The following is a 19,612-nucleotide window of genomic DNA, read 5'->3' on the forward strand; positions in this document are numbered from 1 at the left end:
ATGCTACAATTAAGCAAGGTTTTGACCCATATTACGTGACCACCACCAGGCACCCCTTTCCCATGGAAGAAGCCACACAACAGAAATTTGTAATCCCTGGTCTATATGCCGGATCAACACACAAAATTTCCTGAAAAATGCATTTGTCTCAGGAATCTATAAAGCATCCCAATAAGGGTCAGTAAGTTCAGCTTTTAGACCTGCAGTGTTCTGACATTCATAAGGGGGAACCATAGAAAATGGATGGCCTCTTGAGAGGATTGTTTGACATAAATATCCTCCTTGAGTGATTCCCCATTAGTGGGTGCCAGGGCCATAGTTGGAATAGTTGCCAGAAGAGCAGAAATAACCTTTCGGCGCACAAGTATCCCAGTCACAGGAGGTTTAATCTTTAACTTGATAACAGAAGAGACCATTCTGGCCGAATGAACCTCCTAGGCTCTTACATTCTCTGTCAAAGGCTGAGCCGTTAATAAGATTTCTACCTAGTCAAAGTTGGCACCTGTAGCATAGTGATGGGAAGCCCATTCAATTCCGATCGAACCACAAAAAAGCAGTTACGAACAGTGTCCAGCCAATGAATCACTTTATTGGTCAGTGAGTCTGTTCCTTCCATAACCCCTACTAGAAGTATGGGTACATTGTGTATGTACACGTTCCTAGCCATTGCCCTTCCTTCTGTAGGCTGGATCAGTGGGGAACATAGGTTCAGAAAGATACTGTGTAGGTGTGGGTTTTAAAAGCAGGAAATCATGGGAAATAGTTTGCCTGTGGGACCAATTGCATAGGTCTGGCAGGTGGGTAGCAAGTCCTCCCTTCTGCTGCATACAGGCCATAGAAGGCCAAGAGTTTCACAAATGGGGCCATGATCCATCCTCAGAATATCCTGATGTAAAGGAAATGGATTAGATACACATGGAGTAGAGCTATTACAAGCATTATTTGATGGAAAGAAATGATGTGTGGAGGGAGCCATTTTGCCCCAGACCCTTGATTAAAAGTGAGGGAGGTGGCCTAGCCTAGCCTTAGTCAGACATGGACTACCACAGGCATCACGCTCTGTGGGTTGAATGGAAGTGCTTTAGATGCATTTCACAGAGTCTTGGCACCTCCAGGTGCGATGTCTCATGAGACTGTGAGTCCCTGGCCATTCACAGAACAACAGGAGTGCCTTGAAGATACTGTGGGTTGAATGCAAGTGCTTTAAGCGCATTGCCCAGAGTTCCAGGTGCTGGCAATTCAGTGCCTCCAGGCTCAATATCTCAAGGGACTGCAACTTTCCATGCACTGTCGTGTAGTTCCTACTAATCCGTAGGATCTGCATGTTTCTTTGGACAATGTAGTAAATGTCTTCTCCACTCTCCTCCACTAGATGGACTGTACCATGACATCTGTGACATCATAGAATGCCTGGGTGTCTCTCTGGCTCACAGTGCCTCTCTCTACCTCACTGTGGCAGTTGGTAAACTCAGGCTGAGCTGCTAACAGCTGTCTCCTGGTGGGGTCTTCCTATCTGAACTTCTTATCTTGTCTTATCAATCTTACTTGGAAGAAACTTACAATAAAGGATTATAACTTGCACAGTTGGACTGTGCATCTTCCTTTACTACATTTTGGCGACGATTTTTGAACAGGATGAATTGCATAGGTCTGGCAGGTGGGTAGCAAGTCCTCCCTTCTGCTGCATACAGGCCATAGAAGGCCAAGAGTTTCACAAATGGGGCCATGATCCATCCTCAGAATATCCTGATGTAAAGGAAATGGATTAGATACACATGGAGTAGAGCTATTACAAGCATTATTTGATGGAAAGAAATGATGTGTGGAGGGAGCCATTTTGCCCCAGACCCTTGATTAAAAGTGCTTTCGGTCTCGGGACTTTGGGGAGCAGTTGGTGCAAGAGAGGAATCAGTGAAGAAACCTGCGCTGTCAAAAGCTTCACATGTTCTTTAAGTTCCTTCACTTCTGTTTTTAAGGTGTCAACAACTTTTACAGCGTTCTAATTGTCCAATGCCCCATGACGTTTAGTATCACTGTTTTGAAGAGCTTAAGGGGGATCAGTATCCTGCTTGGCCAACACTGCAAAATAGTTTTTGCAGTTGATTTGAATGTCATCCAAGTCACTTGAAGGGCCGGGATTATTAACCACATCCTTCTGTGATGGAGCCCTCGAGACACATCCTTTAGGGGAACTTAGAAGAGGAACAGAATGCGTTTGCTTGTTTTTGTTTGGTAGCAGATCCTTATTTCTTACATTTTTCCTCAACATTTTTGCCAGGGGCTTCCCATGTTTCCCTAGATTAGGAGGTGACACAATAGGTTTAAATATTGACTCCACCTCTTCAGTTAAATCACCAATTTCTTACAGGTGGTTTTTGATTGGCTTTAATGAGAGAAACATCCCACGTGGAGACTCTGAGGCTTTCCTTTTTCCTATTGTGTCCAGTAAATACAAACTAAAACAGTATGAAGGCCACCCAACTTAAAATTCTTCTTGACCTTGTAAATAAGTCCTCTTCTTACTGCAGGGCCAGGGAGGTGGCCTAGCCTAGCCTTAGTCAGACATGGACTACCACAGGCATCACGCTCTGTGGGTCGAATGGAAGTGCTTTAGATGCATTTCACAGAGTCTTGGCACCTCCAGGTGCGATGTCTCATGAGACTGTGAGTCCCTGGCCATTCACAGAACAACAGGAGTGCCTTGAAGATACTGTGGGTTGAATGCAAGTGCTTTAAGCGCATTGCCCAGAGTTCCAGGTGCTGGCAATTCAGCGCCTCCAGGCTCAATATCTCAAGGGACTGCAACTTTCCATGCACTGCCGTGTAGTTCCTACTAATCCGTAGGATCTGCATGTTTCTTTGGACAATGTAGTAAATGTCTTCTCCACTCTCCTCCACTAGATGGACTGTACCATGACATCTGTGACATCATAGAATGCCTGGGTGTCTCTCTGGCTCACAGTGCCTCTCTCTACCTCACTGTGGCAGTTGGTAAACTCAGGCTGAGCTGCTAACAGCTGTCTCCTGGTGGGGTCTTCCTATCTGAACTTCTTATCTTGTCTTATCAATCTTACTTGGAAGAAACTTACAATAAAGGATTATAACTTGCACAGTTGGACTGTGCATCTTCCTTTACTACATTTTGGCGACGATTTTTGAACAGGATGAACCTACGCGTAAATTAAGGAGAAAGGTAAACTAAGGAACTAAGGAATCCTAAGGAAAAGAACCTAAGACTTCAAGAACTCTCAAAACTTCAAATTGAAACTAAAAGGTAATGCCCAGTTGACCCCACCAGTGTCCTGTTCCACCTGGACAGCCTGCAACCTGGGCGTGTGTCTTTACTTTGATGCCTGCTTGGGCCTGGACAGCCTGCAACCTGGGCGTTTGTGATCTCTGCTGTCATCTGGAAAATCTCTGAAGAATCCAGCAACATACTGATTAAGTACATTAGCAGCTCTATTCTGGGTGAACACATTCAGGGACCTTCTTTTCATATCAGTGAACTGTGTTCGGCTGTAGTGCAGCGAGTAGGGAAAAGCGGAACAATTTTTCAATTTTTTTTTTTATTGAGGAACAGTCTCTCTGGTGAGTTCGTGCACTCTTTATTGATTCACAACAGCAAAACCCGCTACTATCTGCGCAGAAGTCCTGTATTTCGCAAGCTAAGTGTTGTACTGCATGGCAACTCGAGTGTGTAAGAATTGGAAGTTCTTAGCAGTGCGTAAATACAGGGCGGCTTCAGCGTTAGTCTACTTGGTGTCACTGTGCTTTGCCAAGTTCGTTAACTCACCGTCCTGTGTGTTGGTGACGGTTGGCCATCAGTGATCTTCTCGGTTTCCCTGCTACCGTCCAAGTGATGACGTGTTTGGAATGCATCTTGGAGTTAGCAAAGGTTTTCACGTTCTAATCCTTCGTTCCTGTGACCCCTGTGACGCTTTTCTCTGGAGACACGTCGAGCTCGGCTCTCACGCTGCTTGCGCTGCTACGGTCGACGTGGCGGCCATTTTGACTTCAGTTCATTTGCCACGACAACAGTTTACAGTGTACGTGTCCCAGTTAGCGTACAGCGTTGCTTCTACGGCTATGCACATGCCTCTGTTCTTCAAGATGCGGACAGTTTGGGTGATGTTTCAGTTGAAGAGTGAGTCGAACACTGGAACTCTCAAATTTTCTTCAAGTATTGCGTCTCATAGACTGCCTGATACTTCACTTGTGTGGCAAGATTCAGCGTTGACTGCGGACAGCTGTGTGCAGACCCCGGGTGAGAGACCGCTCACCGGTGCTCAAGTCATCTATTTATTTATTTGTTTTGATGCGTTTAGCATCTTAGTGCTTGTTATGATTGCGTGTTTGCTTGGGCATAATCTTTTGTTTTGGTTGCATTTTCTTTGAGGAGGTTTCTGGTGTGTTTGCCCTATTGTGTGTATTTGAGCCCATTATGGAAAGTATATTGAGAACTGTTGTGACTGGAGTGTTTCCTAAGGTAACATCTTTTAACCCTTTCGTGTACCCTTCTTTGGGGAGGTTGTGTGCTTGTGGGTAGTCCATGCCCATTTTTGTTTCCTAGGGTGATGTTGGACCTTATGGTGTACCCTATGTTGGGGATGTTGTAGTTTTGGGTTTCAAGGGAAAGTAATGTATCCTGTTTTGTACTCTTATTTGGTGAGTACCAAGGGTGGTGTACCCTATTCAAGTGTATTGTCCTGTGGTGCACCCTACTCAGGGGAAATTGTGTATTTGCGGGTAGTCAATGCCCCATTTTGGTTCCCAGGTTTATTGTCCTGTGGTGTACCCTACTCAGGGAAGATTGTGTATTTGCGGGTAGTCCATGCCCCATTTTGGTTCCTAGGATTATTGGTTCCCAGGATTATTGTCCTGTGGTGTACCCTACTCAGGGGTGGTTGTGTTTGTGCGGGTAGTCCATGCCCCATTTTGGTTTCCAGGATTATTGTCCTGTGGTGTGCCCTATTCAGGGGAGATTGTGTGTTTGCGGGTAGTCCATGCCCTATTTACCCTATTTAGGGGAGGTTGTGTATTTGTGGGTAGTCAATACCCCATTTCAGTTCCCAGGTTGATTATCCTGTGGTGTACCCTATGTAGGGGAGGTTGTGTATTTGTGGGTAGTCAATGCCCATTTTAAATTCCAGGATGACTATCCTGTAGCGTACCCTAATTAGGGGAGGTTGTGATTTTACAGGGTTAGTACCCTGCGTTGTTCCCTATTTTTGGTGGATATTGTTTAAACCTAGTTTATTTTGACACCCTGCTTCTGTCGAAGTCTACCTGCTTGGAATTCGTGGCCAAGGATTTCATGTTGGTAGGACTTTGAGTGTGGAGCATTATCATATTTTTCAGTGTCAACATACTTTTATCAGGGGAACTTTTCTCTGGTGAATTTTTGTTTTGGAGTTTACACTTATACCCCTGTTGTAGGGGAGGTTGTGAGCGTGACCACCTTTCTTAGCTTTTTGGTCTTGATTCATCTAAACCATGCTGTTTCACTAAGGGAGGGGGATGTGGCATGTTATTGTATTTTTGCTCATTTAATGTTTAGCATCGTATTGTAATTTTGTTCATATCTTTGCTAATGATACCTCATGCTATTGTTATCTCATGTCGCACATTATTAGATTTTGTTCATCTCATTTTGTCCTTTCCTGCAGACGTTAGATTTGAGGTATCTTGCCTATCGTTTTCTCTATTTTGTTGACATTCCATAAGGGAAGAGGATGTGTAGTAAATGTCTTCTCCACTCTCCTCCACTAGATAGACTGTACCATGACATCTGTGACATCATAGAATGCCTGGGTGTCTCTCTGGCTCACAGTGCCTCTCTCTACCTCACTGTGGCAGTTGGTAAACTCAGGCTGAGCTGCTAACAGCTGGCTCCTGGTGGGGTCTTCCTATCTGAACTTCTTATCTTGTCTTATCAATCTTACTTGGAAGAAACTTACAATAAAGGATTATAACTTGCACAGTTGGACTGTGCATCTTCCTTTACTACAGACAACATGCACTAGGGGCTTGGTGCCTAGACTGACTCCGGACAACCCACAGGATAAGTTGGCCTATAGTCCAGCTAGCTCACAGTGCCACCGTAAGCCTCCCCTAACCTTATCAGGGAGCAAATGGTTTCTGGCAACCACTGAACATGACATCCCTGACCCCTCAGAGATCATGGAAACAGTACAGACCCTTTTGACCTGTCACTGGTGATTACTTATTCTAAGAAAACTATGCAAAGAATACACTGTGGGATGTTTTCAAAATGTTAATTGAACCAATGTTATTCTTGTATAAAACATGTGTGCCGCAATAAGTAATAGACAGAAGTAGATAAAAGTGATTACGAACACCAAAAGCATAAATAGTAGATATAGTTCTACCATTGTATTAAAACAGTGTATATATGGAGACATATAAAAGAAGGCAGTAATCAAGCATACTCCCATTATTCAAATCCTATTCTGAGTGTACTTAGAGTGTGTGAAGGTGGAGAGCCAAGAATTCCCCCTAGGGACGAGCCAGCCCCATTACCTGGTAGGAAAGAATGTAGGAGTCCATCTGGGTCATGAACTGGACAACCCCTCACTAAGATGTCAGACCACTGTGGTGAAGTGTCAGCATGCAGGTACTCTCGGTGTCATCTGAAGAGCCCCCTCTGCTATTCTATCGGGATGATCATTATTTAGAAAGGAAAGCTGTCTTGCAATGTACTCATAGATTAGCGATGTTATGAATATGTAGACAGCCCTGTCGCCCATGGATGAAGATAGGATTACATTTGTACATAGAGCGTAAAGAGGCCTAATACGTGATGTTTGAGGCATCGTGATAATGTTGTGCGATGCTAGATGTGTAAACAAAGTAGTTTCAGAGAAACAAATCCAACACCTTTGTGCATGCAAAGGTATGCCAAAGTTCACAACCAAAATGTTATTGTGAGGACAATATAAAAAACATAAGCTACTTCGCTAGATGGGCCTAACCTGGAAATGTAACACCACCTGCAGAACAACAGGAGTGCCTTTAAGATACAGCACTGCGGAGGGAATGCAAGTGTTTTAATCGCATTGTCCAGAGTCCCCGGTGCAGCAATGTGGTGCCTCCTGGCACAGTGGCTGATTGGACTGCAACTCCCCCGCTGCCCGTAGAACAACAGAAGTGCCTTTAAGATCCCAAGCTGCGGGATGAAGGTAAACGCTTTAGGCGCATTATACAGATTCCCAGGTGTGGGCGATTTGGCACATCTAGGTGCAGTGTCTCATGGGACTGCGAGTCTCCCTCCGCCCACAGAACAAAAGGAGTGCCTTGAAGATCCCGCACTGCAGGATGAATATGAGCACTTTAAGCACATTACCAGGAGTCCCAGTTGCAGGCGATTCGTCACCTTCAGCTGCATTGTCTCATGATACTGCGAGTCCCCTGCCACCCACCGAACAAGGGGAGTGCCTTGAAGATTTGATTGAAGAAAGTTGATTATTAGTTTCTGTCTTATGTTACTATTATTATCAACCGGTTGTTTACATGCAGAATTGTTTTCTTCCAGGGCTGTTCTAGAATTATTAGATAACATTTAAATATCTAGAAAAACCCTACCAAGCCACAGCACCGTATTTGAAGCAATTTTACCAATATTACATGAGAGAAGCATTACATTCAGATGTAAAAAGTGTATATTTTTGATGTATGATTTTGAATATTTTACCCATCTGTAACAACAAGTAAGTATAAAGTCAAACTGTGATTTCCTTACAAAAGTGTTCTGATTGCTTTGGAGAATAAGCAACTGATGTTCTTTCAGAAACATGCAAGTACTAGTGTGTTTTGTGCGGAAAATGTTATTCAAGCAGAATCTTTTGCAGAGAAAATAATTTGTTTGAGGGTCATGAGAAATCCTGAGGAAAATATTTGGTATTTAAGCATTCTCAGGCTTTATTGCCATAAGTTGAGATGAACTACAAGCTTGATTGTAACAACATTTTTATAACATCTCCTGTTGGAATACATGTTTCCCATCTTAGTAGGAAGTTGACCATTAACAGTATCCTTCCAGCAATGTTGGAATTCCTCTGCATGTTATCATAATAACTCAATAATGAGTTTGGAACAGAAAACATATCATACTAACACAATACAGAAATTTGAACATGAAATCATTTGTATTGATATACACTGATACTGATGTTCAACACTAATTCTGTCTTATTACTCATCACTTCTTTCCTCTTCCTTGACTTGCCACCACTTTTGCATAGGCAAGGCAGTGCCATGGCCTTTGTAATTCCTCATAATGCATCAACGACTACTACTGCAACACAATGCTCTTGATTTAGCATATTCGAGAAACGGGGAACAACCTTTACAACGAAGGTTTTACAACGCGGAACTGTTACCACGCAACTTTTACAACGCAAGTCGTTACAACGACTTGCGCTGGGGGGTGCTCCAGGATAGTAAATAGTTTAATTTACTATCCAACTCCTTCCCTACTATCCACTGGGACTGGAGTTGGAATAGTAAATTAAAATATTTACTATCCAGCACCCCTCAACGCAAGTCTTTGTAACGACTTGCGTTGTAAAAGTTGCGTAGTAACGGCACGCGTTGTAAAAGTACGCGTTGTAACGTCGTACATCCTCGAGAAACAATCCCCTAGGGTGGGTTCTTTTATGAAAAATGTTACAATATACATTATATCTCTGATAAGGTTGGCATACGTCTTGCATGTTTTGTTGTGATCACCCAAAAGTCAATTAATACATCAAGGCTACTCAGAAATGCACTAGCCATCTCTGACTGCTCCATTGAGATAGTTTGGTCCAACTTTCTTGTTTGACTATCACTTGCAAGCACTGTGTCTAAGCTATTCCTAGCATGTGTGCATCATACAAAGATGTGGAAGAGCACAGAGAAAATTTTTGAAGTTTCAGACACAAATTACAGTGGCAATCACGTGATGCACAACAACCCTAAATCTATTCTTGAAATAACAAGAATATGCAATATGTGGCGGAACTGGTGCTATTCCGGGTGCATCATTCAACAATGTACTCACTGTCTTCTTACCTGGGCCAGACATTTTCTCTTTTATGAGTTAACAAAAGAAGAAAGATTTGGAGGTTCATACCCAGTAGTAGACCACTGTCTCCTTCGATTGTGTGTTTTTCTTTCACACTCAGCGACGGCTCCTCCGCTATGGTGGAGGAGTGTCGCCCCCCCCCCCCTGCAAGCTGGCCAAAAATGAAAAATAAAACAATAATATACCTGTGTGTATTATAGGTTTCTTTTTCTCCATAGTGGTATGTCTAGGGGGCGGGGCATGGGGATGACAGCCAGAGGGGTAATGGTAGGTGAACTGTTGTCAGGGCGCATGACAGTTTGGCCGGCCGCTTGAGGACGGCTAAACCGCCCTGCGCACTGAATCTGTCCCCAACCAGAGCTGCGTTGCTGGGTTGGAGACAGCAGGTGCGGGCTCCTAGTCTAGCTGGGTGTTTAAATTCAGAGATCTGCGGCCAATCTCAGTATGAGGAGAGCAGCATCCGGACTGGCCACAGGGGATTCTGGGAGCCTATGCCTGCAGGGCACTGAGGCAGAGAGGAGCGTCAGAGGGGCAGGTACATTCTTTTTTATCTTTCTTTTTTTGTTTAGTTGTCTGCTGTTCCTGGTCCCCCTCCACCCCCTGTCCCACCCCTCTGCAAGTCTGCTACTGGTCATACTGTATTAGAGGATGACCTGTACTGATCATTTTCTCATTTCTAAATAGAACTAGTATTGTACCGTTACATAATGTGCATATATCCTCAAGATTTCTATATGCCATGGTGGGAGCCTTTGAGTGAATGGGAGAGAAGTCATTCAGACTTTAACTAGAATTTTTTTATGACACAGAGTGAGGCAATAGCTCAATTACTCTTTGTTGAAGTAGGAATGAGTTACGGAAAGGTTGGATGTCACACCTTGTATCCTTGAAATTTCCACTTATTCAGGGATGCAGGGAAATAAGGTTAACCTTACATTGTAAGAAACTACGAAGGTGTTTTGATGAACATTTTGAAATGCATGATTGAAAGGCAAATCAAGCATAAGTGAGATAATTCAACAATTTGTTCCAAACCTATATCAGGATTCCTCATACTTTGGATTAAATATTATGTGGTAATGAGTGTCTTTATGCTCCATACTCACTCGGCTCCAGTTTGGGAAGCTTGTATTGCCAAACAAATAGTCCTGTCATGGTCGCAGACAGCATGAAGAAGAAGGCGAATCCCACGTAACTCCATCTGATGGCAGGCATGGATGCCCTGCGAAGACCCCTCCTCCCGGGAGGTGACTACAAATAAAACAAGAAAGCACTTATGTCAAGGTGTACCATATAGTTCACACAGTCCACAAACTAGACTGCTTAAAACAATGGTGATTGCACTATGCCCTAGAAAAATAGCTTTTTCTACTCATTGAAGTTCTCAGTTAATTCTTGTATTTTTGTCATTTTTTAGTACAATGCATAATTTAAAGAAAGCATGGACCTCATATGGAAGAGGTCATCTAAATTTATCTAAAGAAATATGTCAAGGCATCAAAGAAGTCGTAATAATAACAACAGCTATAATTGTTTATTATTAATACAAATTATGAAGATATTAAAGTAATATTATGAATAATAATGATAATAAAATAAGTATTATTCTTACTAGTATCATTATTATCAATACTATTAATGTCTTCCATATCTCAATATGTTTTAGTTACATTTAAATGAGCTTTTTCTTCGGATGTCCATCCTTTCTGTTGGATTCATCACAAATATAATAATATTAAAAACAATAATATTAATAATAATAATAATAATAATAATAATAATAATAATAATAATAATAATAATAATAATAATAAAAATAATAATAACAACAATAATAATTAGTAGTAAAAGTTTTTTATTTTATTATTGAAGTGATAATATTCATTTTGATAAATACAGTTTAGGGGCCCCAGCGCAATCACAGTGGTAACAATTTGAGTCTTTCACCCCTCGTGCCCTCGGGTACCAGTACTGCAGGCTCCTACCTCTTTTAATAACTTGACTCTCATGGTAGTGAGGCAGAGCTGCCCTGTTCTTACACAGGGGAGGTGCTGTGGGCTACAGACTTAGAATTCAGCAGTACAACCAAATATAATAAATTGCTGTTCAGTCAGTGCTTTGTCTTTTACAATGAAAAGGTTTTTTTCAAACGCAATACTAAATACTATGCACAAAGTAAGAAATATATACAGACTGACAAATGGAAATAACTATGCGGACACCCACTAGCCCCTTACAGCCTATGGGTGGTGCACAAAAATGAAATGTCACATAGGTAAAGTAACCCCATAGATTTACCCTGTAACTCTTATACTGGAGGTGCCTCTAACAATATGTGCACCAACAAAGTGAACCAAAAACAGCACAAGCACCAAGCCGATGTTCCTAATGCAGATATGGAACTTCTTCAATAAAGGAGGAGACATGCTGATGTCAAGGTGAAACAATATTACACAATTGCAGAACATAAACCCTCAATGTCAATGAAAAATTTCAACATCATAAAACATTCAAAGTGTTGCTAGAAAAAATGTGCTATAATCAAGTGTTGTTTTTGTACCAAGAATACACATTGACTTTGAAAAAGCAGAAATTTACCACTAAAACATTGTACCAATTCATGAACATGGTTGACTACAAACCTTAGAGAACCTAACAGCCAAGTGCCTGACATAGAGACTTTATACAAAAACCCTAGCTCCCGGAGTGTTTGTATTGGTTGAGACACTTTCCCAGGGTCACTCTTGCTGTACCCCAGGAGACTCAGGGGCTCATGTACAAGCCCTGTGCGCTCCAGGAACATCACTTTTAATGATGTTCCAGTGGCACGCACTCCAGAGCCACATCTATGAGGCCACCCTGCATGGTTTTGCATGGCCTCGTGGATATGGTGTGAGGCAACGCAGCGCTAGTTGCCTCACACTGTGATGAGAAGGTGTGCAATGGCTGTTACAGTGGGTCTTCCCACGTTACACCCATGCCATTTGACACATTCCCAGATTTACGACATGCTGTGAACCTGGGAATGTGCTAAAAGCTTATGCCTCCCCAGGGGTGGTATAAGGGTTGTTTTTGTGAAGGAATGTGTCCTTTCACCCACAAAACAATGTGATTTTAATGCAGATACCCTTGCACCAGGCACGGCCCGTGACGGACGTGCCACCGGGCGATGACGTGGGGCAGGGGAGGGGCAGGGTAGGGGGTTGTAAAATGCGGGAAACGGACGATTTAAGGTAAGTACAGGAAAAAAAACAATGAATTTCGTTGCGTGCGCTGCATTGCCAAATGTGATGCAGCGCGCGCAACAAAATTCGTTTTTTTTCTGGTACTTACCTTAAATTGTCCGTTTCCTACATTTTACAGCCCCTCACCCTGCCCCTCCCCGCCCCACGTCACCGCCCGGTGGCACGCCCGTCACGGGCCGTGCCTGCCTTGCACCATGGTGAAAGTATGCCTGCGTATGGTGTGAGCTTTCACACATCTTTGATGTGGTAACAACTGCTTAGTTCTCAGCTTTTTTATATTGTTTTCCAGACACCAGCTGGCACATTTCTGTTTAAGCAGTCTGTAATAAAGGAAGATGCACAGTCCAACTATGTAAGTAGACAATCCTTCATTGTAGACTGCTTCTAGTATAGGTAAGTAGGAGAAGATAGGAAGTATAGATAAAACCCCACCAGGAGCAAGCTCCAAGCAGCTCAGCCTGAGTTGACCAACTGGCACTGTGAGCATAGAGAGACACCCAGGCAGTATAGATAAAACCCCACCAGGAGCAAGTTCCAAGCAGCTCAGCCTGAGTTGACCAACTGGCACTGTGAGCATAGAGAGACACCCAGGCAGTATAGATAAAACCCCACCAGGAGCAAGTTCCAAGCAGCTCAGACTGAGTTGACCAACCAACACTGTGAGCATAGAGAGACACCCAGGCATTCCATGATGTCATGGTACATTCTATTAAGTGGAGAACAGTAGGGAAGTAATTTAATACACAGTCTCCCTGTCCCATCTACCACACATGTGGCATCAAGGTTGGGTACCCTGACAGCCCTTGTGGTCCCAATCAGTTAACCACCCGTCCAGCACTCTTCACTGCTGTGCTTGTGGAGAAGCTGACTTGCTTTGTCCTCTCCCATTTCTCACTCAGCTCCAGCATGGTCCTGATTTGAAGTATAGGAGTGAGGTGAGAGACAACAAACTTTGGACTAGGAAAGCATCCCAGTAAACAGGGATACCAAGACAAGCCCAGGTGAGATTCCCGTCTCTGTGGTCTTTGTTATGGGGACACCCACCTCTAATTGGTGAAATGAAACCAATGCAGTGGTATATTGTGACCTCTGTCTCCCCAGGAGACTGGCCTTCCTCAAACTAAAATGAAGAAATAATGGTTGAGCATGGTCTGCTCTCTTCCTAGTGAGTCCCTCAGGAAAATGTCTCTCTATGAAGTAACGGTATATGCAGTAAACGTGTCTTCGGTCTGGCTGCCTTGAGACCTGTTGGTCCAGGCTGCCTAACACTAGCTCTGCAAAACAATGGTTATTACATGACTTTCTCAGCTATAAATTTGGCATACTGTTCTGCTGAATTTCTCTGAAGCATTTTTTAGACTATTCTTTCTTAGTGAAAGAGGCTCATGGACCCGCTCCCTTGACCCGCACTCCTGGTAGTCACTTGTGCTGAGGTATCTCAGCAGCCCCACTTAGTGATGTTCAAGGCAGGTTACACAGCCTAAGTGCATTACACATGTCTCATAACCACCTGGCCACTTGCGGGGTGCCTGATTGTCCAAAAGGAGTCAAGGGATCCGCTCTGCGGTTCCTACCACCGAACCAATCCACAGAGGTCCACGGGAAACCTCTCCATTAGGGTCCCTAGAAAGGCAATCTTTAGTATCCCTCAGAGGGAGTGGGGAGTCAGTGCTATTGACAGAATCCCAAGAAGTGCAAGTCTGGTTTCCTCTGCGGGCATGGGCTTATCAGAATGACAGTATGCCCTTCTTCTGTAGTTGTCGCTTCTCTAAGTTCTCAGCCTCTGTACAGGAATTAAAAAGTATGAAGAAATGGAAAGTTCCAGGAGGTGGGCATCTCTGCCAAATCCAGAGATGCTATATCACTTCTCCACCCCACACATAAATTTCTTGGATGCAGCCCCAGATTGGCCCTCTTATATCCTCCTTATATTTTCCACTGTCGCAGAACCATGCAGTGGTCTGCAAGCTTCGTATTTGTACTCCGTTCTTGACACTGAACTACTGGTTCCCTCCCTTGTGCTCCATTCTTTACACTGCAAATCTGGTTCCCCCTTCTAACACTGCATATGGAATGCTGGAGTAACTGGTGCCAGTCCTGCCTGTTCTGCCTTCATCCCTGTGAGAAGGTACTGACCATGCATATCCATGAGTGTCAGCTAATCACCCTAAGTAGTAGTAAATATCTTTATTCGATTTTGCATTACAACCATAAAAGCACATCGTATACAATTCATTGAAAAAAGAAACACATTTTAAAAAGAGTGATTGGTTAACAAGGAAAAAATTTGTGATAAAATGAGATATTTACAAGTTTAAAAACCAATTCAGCCATATCGTGTTGCAGTAACAGTTGACCTATACATGCCGAACAGCCCATGAACAGATTCTAATACCCCTCTAATTTGTTTGGTCACGTTAAAGATAGTAACAATTAAAAAAAACATCAAATATAATGCATTCACAATGCCTTCTACATATTATCACAGTCTACCTTTCACTAGAAATCCATCAGCCTGGCCTATTTAGTTTTATTCATGATTTTTGCTGTACTGCATCTTATGGTCCATGCATAGACCAAGTATCTAGATAGAGCAAAGACCAGGTATTCTGTGGGGTCCCTTTTCAGGATTCTAGTGATCTCGTTTAAGCGGGTGGCTGCTAAAATCCGGCAAATGGGGTTTAACCATATTCATCTTGTTTCTTGATACATCGGGCAGAAATACAAGAAGTGAGTTTCTGACTCGAGTGCTGGATCACAAACAGGGCAACAGGGCGAAGTATCAACCCGTTCCAATTGCTGATAAAACTATTAATTGTTAAAATACCATACCTAAATTTTAAGTATAATATTTTAGCAAGAGGCGGCTCTATTCGATTTAAAAATTCCTCTTGTAGGATGTTATCTTTAAAATTGAGGAACCTGCTTGTCAATTCACCCACAGAATGCTTATTGAGCCAGCTAACCATGACATGGTTCCAGTAATTCTTTTTGAGGTGAATTACCTTTTTTTTTTCAATTTTGTTAGGGGTCAGCTACAGATCAAACATACCAAGTTTGTTCATCCATGTCTTGATGTGTTTAAACAACTCAATTTGTCCTTTAGTATCTAATAGCAGTATGCCATGAATTCACTCTTTCAAGATTATAGGTAAGTCATTTACCCATATGCGCATCCAATAGATGAATGGTTGAAGGGCGATTACATGAGAAATGCTTCTCAAACCTAAATCTAGTCGCATGAGAATAAGTGGTGCATTACGGGGAAGTTCCATGATTGATCTGATAAAATTATTTTCCCACTTTGGTGACTGGGATCAATGGTCTGAAGCTTGACTTTGTAAACTTTGTACATAAGGCTGATCCCACATGTTGTCGTGAGAATTTACTTTTTTGTATTTGGGGACCCCACGATAATGTGTTAACAAATCTCACTCCCAAGTAATCAAATTGATTAACTTCCTCCAGCACAGTTGAGCCCAGTTTTCTTTTTGGTTAAAAGACTTGTGCTGATTAAAAAACATACATTTTGTTTTTAAATGGTTGATTTCCAGCCCCTGTTCTTCACAACCTCTCTCAAATTGATCCACTAGATTTTGGAGCCCCTTCGGAGACCTTGAAATAAGCAGAGTGTCGTCTGCAAAAAGTAGTGCAGGCACCTCACATCCTGCAAGCTTGGGGGATCACCCCACAGTCTCTTAGATGATCAATTAGGCCATTTATATAAGCGTGAATAATGTTGGTGCCAAATCGCATCCCTGCCTTACTCCGCGGCTCACCCCTATCCGATTGGTTAATCCTCTGTATTTGCCCCATCTTATTTGGGCATATAGCGACCCTTTACCTATTGTTACATATTTCCACAGGATCAAGAGGAAGAGGAACAACTGATCAACAGTGCTTGTCTTCTCTCGAAACCCTACCTGCAGGGGTGATAATAAATCCCCCTCGCTAATCCATTCCTTCACTCTCTTCAGCAATTGCTAACAAAATATCGGCCTGTAGTTTGTCGGGTCACTTTTATCTCCTTTCTTGTGGATGGGCACGACTTCCGCGCCAGCCATGTATCTGGTATCTCTGCCCCACCCAATATGACATAGAATGTGTAATTTAAAATCACTCTCCATGGGCCTTATTTATGAAGGCCTTGCGTTAGTTTTGCGCCGCCGGTGCGTCACTTTTTGTGACGCACCAGCGGTGTAAAAAATGCGCCTTGTTGCGCCATATTTAAAAAGTGACGCATCTAGGTAGATGCTTCACTTTTTAAACCCCTGCGCCACATTATACCTGCGTCAGGTATAATGTATGCAGAGGGGGCGTTCCCCCGCAAAAAGCCTTGTAATAGTGACGCAGTGAAATCTATGAGATTTCACGGCATCACTTTTAGGACGCTGTTGCGTCAAAATCTTGCGCCTGCAGGACGCATTGCTGGAGTTGCGTCACTTTTGTGACACACTCCAGCAATGCGTCACTTTTGCGCTTACAGATACGTCAGAAATACTGACATATCTGTAAGTCCTTGCGACATGATGCGTTATACATTAAATATGATGCATCATTGGTGTCGCAAGGAGTGCGCATTGAAAAGTGACGCATCGCTATTTTCACGCAGCGATGCGTCACTTTTCATAAATGAGGCCCCATATTTGGGGTTCAGAGAGGTAAAGGTTACCAGGTATTAGATCTAGGCCTGGTGCTTTCCCCCACTTCATGGTCATGATGGCCTTGTGTGTTTCCTCTACTGAGAATAAAAGACAGACAGTGTCGGTTTCCTGGTAAGAAAATTCCCTGGGTCCTGCCTCTCTTTCCTCCGGTCCTGTATATAATCTGGAAAAGTGATCCTCCCAGACCTTTGGGAGGATGTGAAAACTGTCTTCCGCAACTAAACTTGGTGTCCCTTTTGCAATTTGGTGCCAGGAATCGGAATAGTTTCTAGTCTGAGCCGCAGCAACTAGGTCTTCACACTGTGCTTGGTGCCAATTCCTATGTGCCTCATGCTGGGCCTTTTTATAGGCTCTTCTGTGATTAATAATGAATTCTCTTTGACCAGATTTAATTGCACCCATCAAAGACTGGCGTGCTAATTTACAGTCGCCATTAAACCACAGTTTTGATTTGGACCTTGTGGTTATGTTCCTGCTAGAGGTTTTATAAAAGAATGTATTGATCTTGCTGAATACAGTCCTGAAAGCATCTACAATTTTTTGCAAGCCCAAATTATTAGGCCCTAGGGACACTAGAAAATTGGCTATGATGGTATAGATTTTTGACAGGGACTCTGCATTGTTCCTTATATGATCAGTAAATGTCATGGCCATTTCCCTTCCAGAAGATTAATCCTACCCAAATGGACTACTTGCTCAGGAGTTTCTTTGATTTGCCAGCTGGCCAGCAGAGTAATTAACTTGGCACAGCAGAGTGCTTAAAAACCCATACTTCATGATGAATAGCTAAGGAAGATGTTGCAAACACCAAATTGCATGAGGGAAATCAAATCTGGCCAAATGAATATATTTTTAGTGCTCTGTACCATTTTGAACATTGCAAAAAATAGGGTTTATTATTTTCCTATGTGGAACGAGTTATTACTACATGCAGTTTTCCTCCGAGGATAAATACAGGCTCACACTTTAGTCAAAAAAGAAAAGCAGCACTTCTTTTTGTAAGTCGAATTACATTATACGGCCTACCTAGGCTATAAACAATTTATTCAGGGTCCCATCTTAGACAGGCTATAAGAAGGCCTGTATGGAGATATCAAGCTGAGTCATACAACAGTATTCCTTGCTGAACCTGTAGGTGTGTACACACAAATGGTTTTGTGTTTCCATGTACCTATCACAGGCCCTCCTACCTAGCTGTGGAACAGTGGCAGTTATTTTAAAAGAGGAACACTGGTGGCCAAATCCATTTTAACAGAGCTTACATTATGTAAGATTCCATTTTAGTGGCTTACAGCAGAGATCCAAAATCCAGGTGGTCTATAATCGAAAAATCTGGGAGGATTAAGTAAATCGGAAACCACTTCTTCACAATTATGAAAATAAAAATATAGAGTTGATTGTACGTTTTGTGAAATCATAATTTTTTAAGTGGGTTTTCTAAATATTCTTCCTTTATTTAAATATGAGGACTCCCGGTGATGCGTTAAATAATGGGAATCAGAGAGCTATTTGAAATGAAAGTGGACTACAATTCCCCTCACATACATTGTACCAAATATGATACCACTGTCCCCAGAGTTGCTGCATTAGATGGCAGTACATACATGGACCTTTGGGGATATAGCCTGTAGGCTAATCCTACTGAATAACTGCAGCACTGAATTATACTGCCCCATGCCCTTCACCTGAAAGTTTTCCGAATTCCTATGCCGTCTATGTTCACATTCCTATGTTGTTGGAGGGATGCATGAGCACATTAGGTGCAATAAGGAAAAGCAAGAAAAAGGAAAGTCAATTTCTTGTGGTGGTGAATAGCATCAGACGTGAAATACCTGCTTATAGCTCAGAAAACTGGGACCCCCAAACTCCTGCATCAGCCACTGCAATTTAAAAGGGTCATGGTGGAGCACAGCACAGTGACTCTAGGTGTAACAGACAAGAGTGGAAACCAGATACTGGGATACTGATCCAAATGCCGCTTGTATCAGACTGAATTTTCAGCATAACCGGCAAATTACTGGAGCCATTACCATAGAACCCTGATGTGCCCTGCCAGCCACCAATACATAAAGAGGTGTAGGCAGAATACTACCACAGCACATCCCTAGGCTGATCTTAAACTGAGAAAGGCCTTTATGCATTCATCTGCATCAAGAGAGCTATCCTGAAACTATCAAACAACAAGTCAATGGTCTTTCTACTTTGTTTGCAAGCTTTTATCTCTGTCCTACTATTCTCCCCCTACCCCCTTTTTAGGTGCCTGGTCTCGGAACGGTGGGATTGTAAGATGGTGGGAAGTTTCATGATTCTTTGACTGGAACACTATTTCCTGTCCCTTACAGAAGAATGAGACCTAAGGCACTCCAAATCCCAAATTCTTCTGACTGCCCTATTATGATCAGGGCGGTTCTGGGACCAACGCAAAGTGGTGGGGTGGTCTTGAGGGGAGCCCCATGAAAAGTGTGGTGGTGAGGAAAGAAAGGGGGCCTCTGCACCATGGGATGCAGGCAGGGTGGCATGCACCCTCATGTTATTGCACTGAACGAAATGCACAACATTGTGCATTTCAGTATGCAGGAAAAAGATTCAACATTCCATTGCAGTGCCTATTTTAAAGG

At 42.9% G+C, this 19,612-nt stretch overlaps 1 protein-coding gene across 1 annotated transcript in view; it reads right to left on the reverse strand.

The window, feature by feature from the left end:
• Positions 1–19,612, reverse strand: part of LACTBL1 (lactamase beta like 1) — a 458,138-nt gene that overhangs the window by 188,391 nt on the left and 250,135 nt on the right. The window contains exon 2 of the mRNA XM_086920206.1: positions 10,192–10,336. Coding sequence (XP_086776332.1) covers positions 10,192–10,336 — 145 coding nt within the window. The remainder of the gene's footprint in view (positions 1–10,191; positions 10,337–19,612) is intronic.

The sequence above is a fragment of the Lissotriton vulgaris genome, chromosome 5 (genome assembly GCF_964263255.1).
Source record: "Lissotriton vulgaris chromosome 5, aLisVul1.2, whole genome shotgun sequence".
In the NCBI taxonomy this organism is placed as follows: domain Eukaryota; kingdom Metazoa; phylum Chordata; class Amphibia; order Caudata; family Salamandridae; genus Lissotriton; species Lissotriton vulgaris.